At 38.6% G+C, this 14,599-nt stretch overlaps 1 protein-coding gene across 4 annotated transcripts in view; it reads left to right on the forward strand.

Moving 5' to 3' along the window:
- Positions 1-14,599, forward strand: part of BAZ2B (bromodomain adjacent to zinc finger domain 2B) — a 154,276-nt gene that overhangs the window by 30,960 nt on the left and 108,717 nt on the right. For all 4 annotated transcript variants that reach the window (XM_068967110.1, XM_068967114.1, XM_068967112.1 and 1 more), the window contains 2 exons: positions 9,909-10,109; positions 10,422-10,817. In XM_068967110.1, the coding sequence (XP_068823211.1) occupies positions 9,909-10,109; positions 10,422-10,817 (597 nt within the window). The remainder of the gene's footprint in view (positions 1-9,908; positions 10,110-10,421; positions 10,818-14,599) is intronic.

Raw genomic sequence — 14,599 nt, forward strand, 5'->3', positions numbered from 1 at the left:
ATAAGCAGTTCATGGTCTGAGCCACAGTCAGCCCCCAGTCTTGTTTTTGCTGACTGTATAGATCTTCTCCATCTTTGGCTGCAAAGAATGTAATCAATCTGATTTCGGTATTGACCATCTGGTGATGTCCATGTGTAGAGTCTTCTCTTGTGTAGTTGGAAGAGGGTGTTTGCTATGACCAGTGAGTTCTATTGGCAAAACTCTATTAGCCTTTGCCCTACTTCATTCTGTACTCCAAGGCCAAATTTGCCTCTTACCCCAGGTGTTTCTTGACTACCTACTTTGTCATTCCAGTCCCCTATAATGAGAAGGACATCTTTTTGGGGTGTTAGTTCTAGAAGGTCTTGTAGGTCCTCATAGAACCGTTCACCTTCAGCTTCTTTAGCATTACTGGTCGGGGCATAGACTTGGATTACCATGATATTGATTGATTTGCCTTGGAAACGAACAGAGATAATTCTGTTGTTTTTGATATTGCATTCAAGTACTGCATTTCAGACTCTCTTGTTGACTATGAGGGCTATTCCATTTCTCCTAAGGGATTTTTGCCCACCGTAGTAGATATTATGGTCATGTAAGTTAAATTCACCCATTCCAGTCCATTGTTCACTGATTCCTAAAATGTTGATTTTCACTCTTACTGTCTCCTGTTTGACCACTTCCAATTTACCTTGATTCATGGACCTAACAACCCAGGTTCCTATTGCAACATTGCTCTTTACAGCATCAGACTTTACTTCCATCACCAGTCACATCCACAAGTGGGTGTTGTTTTTGCTTTGGCTCCGTCTCTTCATTCTTTCTGTAGTTCAGTTCAGTTCAGTTCAGTTGCTCAGTCGTGTTTGACTCTTTGCGACCCCATGAATCGCAGCATGCCAGGCCGCCTTGTCCATCACCAACTCCTGGAGTTCACTCAGACTCATGTCCATCGAGTCAGTGATGCCATCCAGCCATCTCATCCTCTGTCATCCCCTTCTCCTCCTGCCCCCAATCCCTCCCAGTATCAGAATCTTTTCCAATGAGTCAACTCTTCACATCAGGTGCCCAGTGTACTGGAGTTTCAGCTTTAGCATCATTCCTTCCAAAGAAATCCCAGGGCTGATCTCCTTCAGAATGGACTGGTTGGATCTCCTTGCAGTCCCAGGGACTCTCAAGAGTCTTCTCCAACATCACAGTTCAAAAGCATCAATTCTTCGGTGCTCAGCTTTCTTCACAGTCCAACTCTCACATCCATACATGACCACAGGAAAAACCATAGCCTTGACTAGACGGACCTTAGTCAGCAAAGTAATGTCTCTGCTTTTGAATATACTATCTAGGTTGGTCATAACTTTTCTTCCAAGGAGTAAGCGTCTTTTAATTTCATGGCTGCAGTCACCATCTACAGTGATTTTGGAGCTCAAAAACAAAGTCAGCCACTGTTTCCACTGTTTCCCCATCTATTTCCCATGAAGTGATGGGACCGGATGCCATGATCTTCCATTTCTGAATGTTGAGCTTTAGGCCAACTTTTTCACTCTCCACTTTTACTTTCATCAAGAGGCTTTTTAGTTCCTCTTCACTTTCTGCCATAAGGGTGGTGTCATCTACACTTCTCCACTAATGTCCAGTAGCATATTGGGCACCTACTGACTTGGGGAGTTCATCTTTCAGTGTCCTATCTTTTTTCCTTTTCATGCTGTTCATGGGGTTCTCAAGGCAAGAATGCTGAAGTGGTTTGCCATTCCCTTCTCCAGTGGACCACATTTTGTCGGAACTCTCTGCCACGACTTGTCTATCTTGGGTGGCCCTACTCGACATGGCTCATAGTTTGATTGAGTTACACAAGGCTGTGGTCCATGTGATCAGATTGGTTAGTTTTCTGTGACTGTTGTTTTCAGTCTGTCTGCCCTCTGATGGAGAAGGATAAGAGGCTTATGGAAGCTTCCTGACGGGAGAGACTGACTGAGGGGGAAACTGAGTCTTGTTCTGATGGCCAGGGCCATGCTCAGTAAATCTTTAATTAATTTTCTGTTGATGGGTGGGGCTGTGTTCCCTCCCTGTTATTTACCTGGGGCCAAACTTCAGTGGAGGTATTGAAGATAATGGTGACCTCCTTCAAAAAGGTCCCATGCACCCACTAGTGCCCCCAGCCCTGCAGCAGGCCACCGCTGACTCACACCTCTGCTGGAGACACCAGGAGGCTCATGGGCAAGTCTGGGTCAGTCTCTTGTGGGGTCACTACTCCTTTCTCCTGGGTCCTGGTCCACGCAAGAGTCTGTGCCCTCAAGAGTCTGATTCCCCAGCCCTGTGTAAGTTCTCATGGCTTTGTGGTGGGGTTAATGGTGACCTCATAGATAACGTTTATTGGGAAGTTAACACATACCGGTTCTGCTGTAATTGTTTTGCAGTTAATATCGATTTCAGCTCTCCCTATATCCCTAATGAGGTAGGTACTATTATTAGAAATCGAGAAAAAGAATCCCCAAGCAGTTGGCCATTAAGTGGTTAGCATATGAAATCAGGCAGATTGACTTCACAGCCCATGCTTTAGGAAAACCAAAACAAGAAACCATTTATTGTGGAAATTTTCAGAATGCACAATAGACAAAATAGAATAATTATCCTATGTACCCATTATTCAATTTCAGCAGTTACAATCTCATAGTCAATTTTATTTCATCATAACCCCAACTGTGCAGGTTAGCAATTTAATGCTTCTCAGGTCTGAATTCTCCTTTGTCAGTTGGGACAATATTAGACCTTGCAAATAGAGGGTCCTGGAGAAACACTGGAAGAGGAAAGGGCTTTTCTTCTTGGTTCAGGTTTCTCCTCTTGGTCTTATGCTGTGCCTCCAGTGAATAGCTTCCTCACCAGCTGGCAGATGTCCTGCCACTTGTGTTTAGTAGATCCAGTAGTGCACACCATTTAGTGAGTTTCACTGACATCCCAGCAGGCAGCTTATTACTGAGTTTTGCTAGCATGCCAGTGGTTAGTTTTCTAGCTAATTTTTCTGTCTCTGCTACTAGTAGATCCCTAGCAAGTTTTTCTGGCACTCCAGCAGGTGGTATTTCCTGTGTGCCAATGTTTATCTGTGATGCTTCATGAGTTTCTCTGCCGTGGGCAATAGTCACATCCTTTTCAACAAATTCTCCTGCTTGGACCTCCTGACTAAACTTGTCTGCTATAGAAGCAGTAACAAGAGTAGGGTGATTTGTGCAGACTGCACATGGTAAATTCACTCCAGCATTCTGGACACTATTCCTCTTCCACATCATCCTAGGGAAGTTGTGACACTTCAGCTATACTAAATATAGTCCACCACTGTGTCCAAATATCATTCATCCTACTAAGTAAGCTGAGAGACCTCCAGCTACATGAACCAACACATTATATCCAGAATTTCTAGTAAGTACCACCATATCAGTGAATTTGGACTGCTTCCGTTTGTAATTTCTTCTTGAGTGAGAAGTCCTGGTTTATTCTGAGTTCAAGCCCTAGCATCAACTACAAACATTTTGGAAAGACAGATAATAGCTAGAACATTGCCTTTTTGTCTACATTTTATAAAAACCACTCTCAGGGCCTGACATTTCTGAGGGCAGAGAGTCAAAAGTTTGTGATCCTATTATACAGAGTGAAGTGAGTCAGAAAGAGAAAGATAAATACTGTATTCTAACACATATATATGGAATCTAGAAAAATGGTACTGAAGAATTTATTTACAGGGCAACAGTGGAGAAACAGACTTAGAGAATAGACTTATGGACATGGGGAGCGGGGAGGGGAGGGTGAGATGTATAGAAGAGTAACATGGAAACTTTCATTACCATATGTAAAATAGATAGCTAACTGGAATTTTCTGTATGGCTCAGGAAACTCAAACAGGGGCTCTGTATTAACCTAGAAGGGTGGGATTGGGAGGGAGTTTCAAACGGGAGGGGATATATGTATACCTATGGCTGATTCACGTTGAGGTTTGACAGAAAACAGCAAAATTCTGTAAAGCAGTTATCCTTCAATAAAAAATAAGTTGATTTTTAAAAAAAAGTTTGTGATCCTGTAACATCACTTTCTCTATTATCTCAGCTATAATATGAGGGGATTGAGAAGCTTCTGACACACCACATTAAGTGCAGGATATGTGTACCGACTGATTGCAGAGAGCACTGATCTGAACTTTAAACAATATGTCTCTCAGGCTCTGACTTTTAATTCCGAGGAACAATTTTATTATATTTCCATTTTTCCTTTCTCAAGACAGCATCAAGTTCCATATATTTTCCAGGATCAACTAAACAAAGTTTGCTTTCCTCTTGCTGATCATATTTTATAGAAATATTTCCTCAAGACCTTTCAGTTCCATCTCAACAGAAGATAATTGTTTTCCAGAACATAACAAGACATATGAGAGTCTGAGGGAAGGTCATCTGCTGAAGCCACTAAGAATGATGATACCCATCACAGAAACTCAATGGGACTCTTCTTGGGCCCCAAGACAAACATATTTTGGGGTCATATTTTCCACCTGTTCCTCTTCAACTACTCTTTGCCCTTCTCCTTTATGGTATGTTTTGAGGGCATTCCCATTAGTATGAGCTCCAAAGGCTTATCTCTGCACTGCTGTCAGCCTCTCTGCACACCAGATACTTACTGACTGAAACGCCACCTACTCCTTCAGTTCAGTTCAGTCGCTCAGTCATGTCCAGCTCTTTGCAACCCCAAGGACTGCAGCATGTCAAGCCTCCCTGTCCTTCACCAACTCCCGGAGCTTGCTTAAACTCATGTCCATCGAGTCAATGATGCCATCCAGCCATCTCATCCTCAGTCGTCCTCTTCCTCTCCTGCCTTCAATCTTTCCCAGTTTTTTCCAGTGAGTCGGTTCTTTGCAACAGGTGGCCAAAGTATTGGAGTTTCAGCTTCAGCATCAGTCCTTCCAATGAATATTCAGGACTAATTTCAGGAAATCAGTTGGATCTGATTGGTCGGATATGACTGGTTGGATCTCCTTGCAGTCCAAGGGACTTTCAAGCATCTTCTCCAACACCACGGTTTAAAAACATCAATTCTTCAGCACTCAGATTTCTTTATAGTCCAACTCTATGCATGACTACTGGAAAAACCACACTCCTTGCTCCCATGGTATTTTGAAGCATGTCCTAGACCTCATATCATGGGATTTCTATATCTATATGTATTTCTGAAAGTTAAATACCCAAGCTTTTAAACCTTATAATGCCTTACCTCTTAGAAGGCTTCTTTGGTGGCTCAATGATAAAGAGCCCACCTGTCATTGCAAAAGATGTGGGTTTGATCCCTAGGTTGGGAAGACCCCTAGAGAAGGAAATGGCAGCCCACTCTGGTATTCTTGCCCACAAAATACCAAGGACAGAGGATAGTCCTTGGTATAGGACAGAGACTGTACCAAGACAGGCTATAGTCTATGGAGCTGCAAAGAGTTAGACATGACTTAGCTACTAAACAAAAACAACAGACCTCTTAGAAGAAGTGCTAAATCTAGTAAAATCTAATATATCTAGTGCCTGCACAATGTGCAAGGCAAGACTTTGGAGGAATGGGTATGAGATTCTGTCCTTCGTTCTAGTAAGGAATCTGTTTTGACATTCCTGGGGCTTCCCTGATGGCTCTGACGGTAAAGAATCTGCCTGCAATGTGGGGAACCTGGGTTCGTTCCCTGAGTCAGGAAGATCCCCTGGAGGAGGGCATGGCAACCCACTCTAGTATTCTTGCCTGGGAATCCCTATGGACAGAGGAGCCTGGCAGGCTACAATCCATGGGATCTCTAAGAGTCGGACATGACTGAGCAACTAAGCACAGCACACTGACATTTCTAAACAAAATAAGTGAAGGTAAAGTAGAAAATATTTCCAGGAGCAGCTATTAAAACCTTACAGAGGTACCTCTTTAATGATATAAGGAAAGAAATTCTGGGTACCATAGGGATATCTTGGAGTAGGAAATGACAACCCACTCCAGTATTCTTGCCTGGAAAATTCTATGGACAGAAAAGATTTGTGGGCTACAGTCTCATAGGGTTGCAAAGAGCAACTGAGCACAGGGATGTCTATTTATATCTACATAGAAGTATCACTAGAGAGAGACTGACTGTCAATGTGAGGGATACTAGAACTTAAGATTTCAGAAGAGTACTTTTAGGTATTAATAATACATGGTCTGGAATGAATCTGTGTTAGTGTATTGTTCAAGTATAATGAAGATGAAGGGAACTGAAACTAAAAAAGAAAATTCTATACTTTTTTACCCTGTATTTTCAGTTTTAAAAACTTAAAAAAAGAACTACTTCATCAGCTTTTTTCATGTGAAGTTTGAAAAGTGTTCTTGAGCTAATTTTGACAATTCCTCCTAGAAGGCGGGGTTACTTATATCAGTGATGCTCACTTGAAATCATTAAGTCCAATTCCGTCACATAGCCTACATGTATATTCAGAATAAATATAGGTATTTTAAATTTAAAAAAGTAAGTCAACAGAGACTAAAATATACAAACATAAAGCCTGTTGAGGAAAAAATAAGACAATTCAGGGTTAAGTTCTACTCTTATTGCCATACAAGTTATTGTTACCACAGCAACCATAACAGTCTTATAAAAATGCAAGTGATTTTTTTTATCACTTTAAAATATCATGTTATCACTCTTTATAATAGTTTTCTATCTTACTCAGAATAAAATCCTTGCCATGGCCTATAAGACCCAGCATGGTCTGCCCCTGCCAGTCCATCAAGCCTTATTTCGTATGGCTCTCTCCCAAGTTTCTGTGATCTAGCAAGTCTGGCTAACTTTTCCATTCTTTGAACATGTCAAACTTGTTTCCAGCTCATGGCTTTTTCCTTTGCTGTTTCTCATCTTGAAAGGCTCTTTTATCTTTCTAGGATGGGCTCTGGCTCTCCATTTAGGTCTCAACTGAAAAGAATCTTACCTGACAATTACATCTACATCTTCATCCCACCCCCAGCACATACTGTCTATCCAATTATCTTGTTTTAGTCATGGTATTTATCACTAAAAACCCTTTCTTACATTGTTTGTTAATTCTCTGCTCCCTGTTCCCATGAGAGTAGAGTTGCTATCTGTATGTCACACCCTTGTATCTCCAGAGACTAGAACAACTCTGCCTGGTTACATAATGGCCTTGAATATGTATTTGTTTTGCTATTGAAAGAAATAAATACCCAGGGAAATGAAAGTTCAAGGAGAGACTTCTGAAAAGCTTTCCTAGAATGGGTAGGGGGCTGCTGCTGCTGGTGCTAAGTCGCTGTAGGGGGGAAAGGGGGTAATTAGTAAAATCTCCTTTGATTATTTTTTATGAATCTAAGAAGACTCATTTTTAAAATGTTTAAATGACAGAAAAAATACATACTACCTAATTGTAAAAATTCAAAAAAACCACTCCCCCACACATATACATTAATAGGGACTAAGGAGATGAAATTGGTGATATTGAAACTCACTTTTCTATCTTTCCCTAATACCTGGACTTATCTTATCACGTCTACTTTTTTCTTTTTAACGCAAGGACTAAATTTGTTATAAAACAGACTCTTTGCATGCTGTCAGAGTATGATCTGCAAAGACCAACTGCATTAGAATCATAATAAGTGCTTGTTAATGCAGATCCCTGTGCCTTGTTTAGAATTGGGGTCCAGGAATCTGCTGGCTATAGAAAGTTCTACAAGTGAATATTTTATGTCCCTGAAGCTTTAGAACCCTCACCTCTCGACCTGCTCTTAAGGAGTGTAGGACCATCTATCATAACAACTGTAAATGAAAACTACACAGATTGCTTGGATAATGAAAGGGGAGTTGTTGGGTTTTTTTCCGCTGAATCAGAGTTTTTCCCTTATTCCCTTCCTTCCTTGGTTTCCTCTAAAACTGAAAGTGGTTACTTCAGTTTAGGTTCCTTAACGATTATCATAGTCTTACTACACGTGTGTGCCTATATACTCAGTCGTGTCTGACTCTTTGCAGTCCTGTGGACTGTAGCCTACCAAGCTCTTCTGTCCATAGAATTTCCTACTCCAGAGGATCTTCCTAATCCAGGGATCAAACCCAAGTCTCCTGCATTGTTAGAAGGATTCTTTAGCACTGCATCACCTACGAAGCCCAGACATACTTAGAGATTCAAAACAGATTTTGGTCGCAAAGAAGGAGCTGTTTCTCTGCCCCTAACATTACTCTATTAGTATTATTTCCCTTTAATCTCTGCTTTGGTCTTTCTCATCCTGTGATTTCCCTTATTTCAAATCCCTTTCTGCTTTACTGTAAGGGAAAGAGCTTAGGGAATGATGAGACTATTAGCTTATTGAAGAGTATACCTGTGCTGCTGCTGCTGCTGCTGCTGCTAAGTCACTTCAGTCGTGTCTGACTCTGTGCGACCCCATAGACGGCAGCCCACCAGGCTCCCCTGTCCCTGGGATTCTCCAGGCAAGAACACTGGAGTGGGTTGCCATTTCCTTCTCCAATGCATGAAAGTGAAAAGTGAAAGTGAAGTCGCTCAGTTGTGTCCGACTCTTCGTGACCCCATGGACTGCAGCCTACCAGGCTCCTCCGCCCATGGGATTTTCCAGGCAAGAGTACTGGTGTGGGGTGCCATTGCCTTCTCCTGTGCTACTTTGGCGCAATTAACACAGTATCATGGCAAGCAGAATATAACAGGAGTGACTCTCTTCACACATGTATTTATATGATTTAAATAAAATTTCAGAAGACACAAAGGAAAATATATGTTTGCCATCTGAAACTATGGCTTCAAAACCTGGCCTCCTCTTATAGAGGTGTATTATTATCTTTTATTCCCAAACCCCGTAGTTATGAAAGGCTTCATTTCTTCTAAAGCCGTAACTTGTGTAATTTGTTGCTTTTGTAATTCATTGCTGACTTTTCTCTATTTTATCTACCAGCGAACACTATAGAAATGTTCTGAAGCAACTTTGTAGTGAGTCTTGTTGCTTTGTTGTTTCGACATTTCTCCCTTTTAGTCTTCCTATTGGCAGAATTTTAACTTTTTCACTATTGTATAGTTATTTAGTTATAGTTTAAATCATTATTTTTCCTCTTTTTATCCACTACCATTATCTGTCCTTTAAAAAGAAAACTTTCCTTTTATATGACCTCAGGTCCCTTTTCAGCTTTGAATTTTCTTTGTCCTGTAGAGTCTTATATGTTCCAGAAATTAATCTCTCTCTTTATCATATTTTCCTGTCTTTTCTGATGTGGAAATATACAAAACTTAAATTCCTTGGCACTTAACTAAAGCCATTCTTTAAGCCTTTTTCTGCCTATTTTATCTTTTCTACAGTACCTTTTACTGTATGGAATTATTTGCTTTTAAAATAATTATCTGTCTAGTCTATCACCACCACCACCACTGGAATGTAAGTTTTCTGAAGGCAGAGACTCTATCATAGACTTTATTGTAGTCAAGCACCTAGAAAGGTGTGTTTGGCTACTGATTCACTGTCTACACAAAGAAAGATTAAAGCTAAATATAGAACTCAGTGTACATATCTGGAACTGTTGTTTTCTTTATCGTAACTGGAATTATCTTTTTGTAAATTGCTTTTTTTAATCTGTCATACATTTTGAAGCGTGGCAGTCATATGAGAGTGTATATATATATATTACACATATACATACTACATTGTATACTGTTTTCAATATTCTATACATGACAGATGTTATACTTTTTTACTGGAGATTCCTGTCAGATAAGTTAATGTGATCAGTTTTTTGAATAATTACCTTTAAAACATGTGGCTTTTTACTTTTTTCTAGAATGACACTTTGAGATTGAAAATATCATTTAAGAATTAAAAGAGCATACCTCTTACTGAAACTTGAATTTTTTCCAAAAAGAAAAATCTTGTTAAAAAATCTTGTCTTTATCCAGAAGCCAAGGAAGAAAGCTATGGAAAGTTCTAGCAACAGTGATAGTGATTCAGGCACATCATCAGACACGTCAAGTGAAGGCATTAGTAGCAGTGATTCGGATGACCTGGAGGAAGATGAAGAAGAAGATCAAAGTATTGAAGAAAGTGAAGATGATGATTCTGATTCAGAGACTGAAGCACAGCAGAAAAGTAACAACCAGGTAGGTATAAATCCTTTCATTGGGTGGTATCTGCACATTATTCATATTTAGGAATTAACTGGCTTAACTCTCAAAGTCTATATAGTTTAAAGTTTATCATTGCCTTTAGTTCTTCGTTTTGCACAAGAATAAAAAGGAGATAGAGAAACATTTTTAAAGGGACGTTTTGTGAATTTTTTAGTGAGCTTTATATATTTATCAATCATTAGAAACACTTTTTTAAGATACCCCTTTTCGCCTCCATGGTTTACTGCTTGATGTTCTTTGTTTTAAAAGATGTTAAATAAGTTGCCTTTTAATTTGTATTTCCAGGTGCTATTACATGGTGTTTCAGACCCAAAAGCAGAAGGACAGAAAGCAACTGAAAAAGCCCAGGAAAAAAGAATTCACCAGCCATTACCTCTTCTGTCTGAATCCCAGACTCACTCATCATTCCAATCCCAGCAGAAGCAGCCTCAGGTTTTGTCACAGCAGCTTCCATTTATTTTCCAAAGCTCTCAGGCAAAGGAGGAATCTGTGAACAAACACACAAGTGTAATACAGTCTACGGGATTGGTGTCCAATGTGAAACCTTTATCTTTGGTAAATCAAGCCAAAAAGGAAACTTACATGAAACTCATAGTTCCTTCTCCTGATGTACTTAAAGCAGGGAATAAAAATACCTCTGAAGAATCTAGTTCTTTGACCAGTGAATTGCGTTCCAAACGGGTGAGTTAAAAATAATTTATAGAAGAATTTTTTTATTAGACAAAGAGCTCTTATATAGTCTTATAATGTTTAAGTTTAAACTGAATTCTACTCTTAAATTTATACTTTCTTAGTCACCACGAATAGAATATTCACACCAGAAAACTAAATTTCTGTGATTTTATATTTACCTACACACCTGTTTAATATACTTTTATAAACACAATCTTATCTTTTCCTAGGCTTAGTAATTTAGCAGTAAGAGGATAAATATATTTGCATTGGACACTTCACAGTTACTTTTGTTTAGAATCAATTTCTTTTTTTCCTAATATTAGTATATTCTTTTTTAAAGAAATGAACTCTTAAATAATTTACCCCTGTAGTCCTGTAATTTATCAATTTTAAGCAAAAAAATCCTTTCTAAGAATTGCTTTCCTTTACCATTCTTAATGTATTATACAAAACACAAAATATTTTGAGTAAATTTTCTTATACAAACACCAGAACCACTCATCAGAAAACTTAATTCGTATTTATTTTCTTGCTGTTAATTTTATATTATTGTGTAGTCTACAATCATATGTTCAGAAGAATTCTAGTAATTAAATGACCAGTGTTTTTTAATCTTGAACTCACAAGACTGGAGAAAAAATATTCTGTTTGAACACAGTCGCCTGACTTTTATTTATAAAAACCATCATTAGGCATCATAATCATTGGGAAAGACTTATTGTTTTGCCAACCATTCATTATTTTAAGTGCTGCATATGTATTTAGTTATTGGATAACGACATCTGTAAATGCCGCTAATAATATCATGTACATGTACATATTCATGTGATCAAATTGAGATTCGTATGACTTAACTCACCTAAGATCACATGCTAGTTGGTGATGGAGCTGGAATTTAAACTTAGACTCTATAACACTAGAGTCCTTGTTCATAATCACTATGATATGCTGCCTTTCTTTCTCAAAAAAAAATAATCACAATGTCCTTGACAATTGACTCTTTATTTTTTAAACTAGTTTTTATTGGAGTATATAGTTGATTTATAATGCTGTGTTAATTTCTGCTGTACAGCAAAGTAAATCAGCTACACATATACATATATCTCCTCTTTTTGGATTTCCTTCCCATTTAGGTTACCACAGGGTTCATAAAGTTCCCTGTGCTATATAGTAGGTTCTCATTAGTTATCCGGAGAAGGCAATGGCAACCCACTCCAGTACCCTTGCCTGGAGAATCCCGTGGATGGAGGGGCCTGGTTGGCTGCAGTCCATGGGGTCACTGGGAGTTGAACATGACTGAGCGACTTCGTTTTCACTTTCACTCATGGGAGAAGAAAATGGCAACCCACTCCAGTGTTCTTGGCTGGAGAATCCCAGGGATGGGGGAGCCTGGTAGGCTGCCATCTCTGGGGTCACACAGAGTTGGACACGACTGAAGCGACTTAGCAGCAGCAGCAACAGCAGCATTAGTTATCTATTTTATACATAGTAATGTATATGTGTCCATCCCAATCTCCCAGTTCATCCCACCTGCCCTCCCCCCATGGTATCCGTATGTTTTTTACAGTGAAAAATTTGACGTGAAAGTCGCTCAGTCCTGTCTGACTCTTTGCGACCCCATGGACTATACAGTCCATAGAATTCTCCAGGCCAGAATACTGGAGTAGGTTTATCAGCTGAGCCACAAGGGAACCCCAGGAATACTGGAGTGGGTAACGTATCCCTTCTCCAGCGGATCTTCCCAACCCAGGAATCAAACCAGGGTCTCCTGCATTGCAGGCGGATTCTTTACCCAACTAAGCTATCAGGGAAGAATTTAAGAACAAGGTCAAAGAAAAGTGAGGAAATCAGAACTCTTTTGAGAATCTATATGAGTAGTTCTAAAGCCTAAGTGTCCATTAAAATCACCTGGAAAACTTTTAAAAAGAACTAACCATTTCAGAACAATTTAAAATCAGAATCTTTTGTGTTGAGATTAAGATATTGCATGTCTAAAAAGCATCCCATGTGATTCAGATGTGCAACCAAATTTGAGAACCACTAATCTGAATGGAATGACGAGTGATATCATAATACCACACACAGGACAACTTGTAATGGACCAGTCAATTGTTAGGAGTTATTGGCATCATATTATTGACTCTCTTTGAAAAGCTAAGCAAGTTAAAAATTACTTTGCACTGGTTACTTTAATTTTTTCATGAATGTATATTCCACTTTAAGATAAATAAATTTACAGAGCCACATCAATAGTTACTTGCATTTTGAAAGTTTTCTTAATTTTTTAAGAGTTTCTTAAATTCGTATTTAAAGATTTTTATGTGACATCTATTATAAAGTCATTTATTAAACATTTGCTTTATAAATGTAGCCAAGCTAGGCTTTCTACCCATGTGATCTTATCTAATCCTTACAAAATTTTGTGAGGTAAAGAAACTAAGGCTCAGAGAGGTTAAGTCACTTTTCAACATCATATAACAAGTTACGAGAAGACAGATTTTTAAACCAAGATCATTCTGATTTCAAAGCCCATGATAAAGGTGAAATAACTTGATGTTTCTGAAATAATATGGTAGTTAGTGGGAAATATTTTATGTGACTACACATTCACACTAGATTCAACTGTGAATGACTTTATCTATTTATTGGTATCTAGAATTGAGTTAAGGGCTTACCAGGTGGCACTAGTGGTAAAGAACCTGCCTGGCAATCCAGGAGACATAAGAAACACGGGTTCAATCTCTGGGTCTGGAAGATCCCCTGGAGAAGGGCATGGCAAGCCGCTCCAGTATTCTTGCCTATAGAATTCCATGGACAGAGGAGTCTGGCAAGCTATAGTCCATAGGGTCACAAAGAGTCGGACATGACTGAAGCGACTTAGCAGGCAGCAGGCAGGCATTGAGTTAAAGGGTATTTTTATAAATACTTCTCTTACATCAGCTTTCATTCTTTATGTGACAGTCTAATATATTTAGAATTTTGCTTGATTTCTTATGACAGTTTCCATTATTTCACTCTTCCGTCTATGTATCTGCTTTCTGCACTAGTTGATGATTTTCTTCAGTGTTATTTAATTATTGGATCCTTTCAAACTTTATACTGTAGACATTTAATTTAAGTCAGTATACATTAATTGTAATAAAGACCAGGAGTTTTGCCTAGAAGAGAGTCAGGTAAAGACTAGGGGAGCAAGAGCTTCGAGGTAGGACAAAGCTTTGCACCTCTCTCTTCTCATACTCCGGTCGCTCAAGGGTATATTGAAGTAGCAAGACTTTTGCTACCATACAGGTCTCATTTTTCTACCCTCTTAATGTCACACCCCTAATATCAAAAAGGATAGCACATTTGCTGTAAAAGCGTAACTGAACCTAGTCTTGGGATAAAATACAGTCATTTTGGGTTATTTTAGAACACTTTCAGATGTCAATATTTGAGAAGTAATTCTTCAGAGTTATAGAATGAGAAGCAACTTCAGAAAATTAAAATATGAAACATAAAAGTAAAGGGAAAGGTTTTGATTTTATGACTCTTGATCCTATATATTTGGAAGGAATATTATCTGCCTATTAAAAATACTGTCTATTGAATACAAAATGACTGTGACAAAATTTTGTTCCAAGGAATGAAAATACACTGAATTTTTTTGCTGAAAATTTAAATCAGTATGTATGTAAAATATGAAGTATTGAGTACATTATATATATATACACTCATATACTACACAATATTTATGTTTCATATAAATATTAAGTAAAATTAAGTATATTAAAATATTTTATGTAAAAGTT

This window comes from Capricornis sumatraensis, chromosome 3 (assembly GCF_032405125.1).
Source record: "Capricornis sumatraensis isolate serow.1 chromosome 3, serow.2, whole genome shotgun sequence".
NCBI classification, from domain to species: Eukaryota; Metazoa; Chordata; class Mammalia; order Artiodactyla; family Bovidae; genus Capricornis; species Capricornis sumatraensis.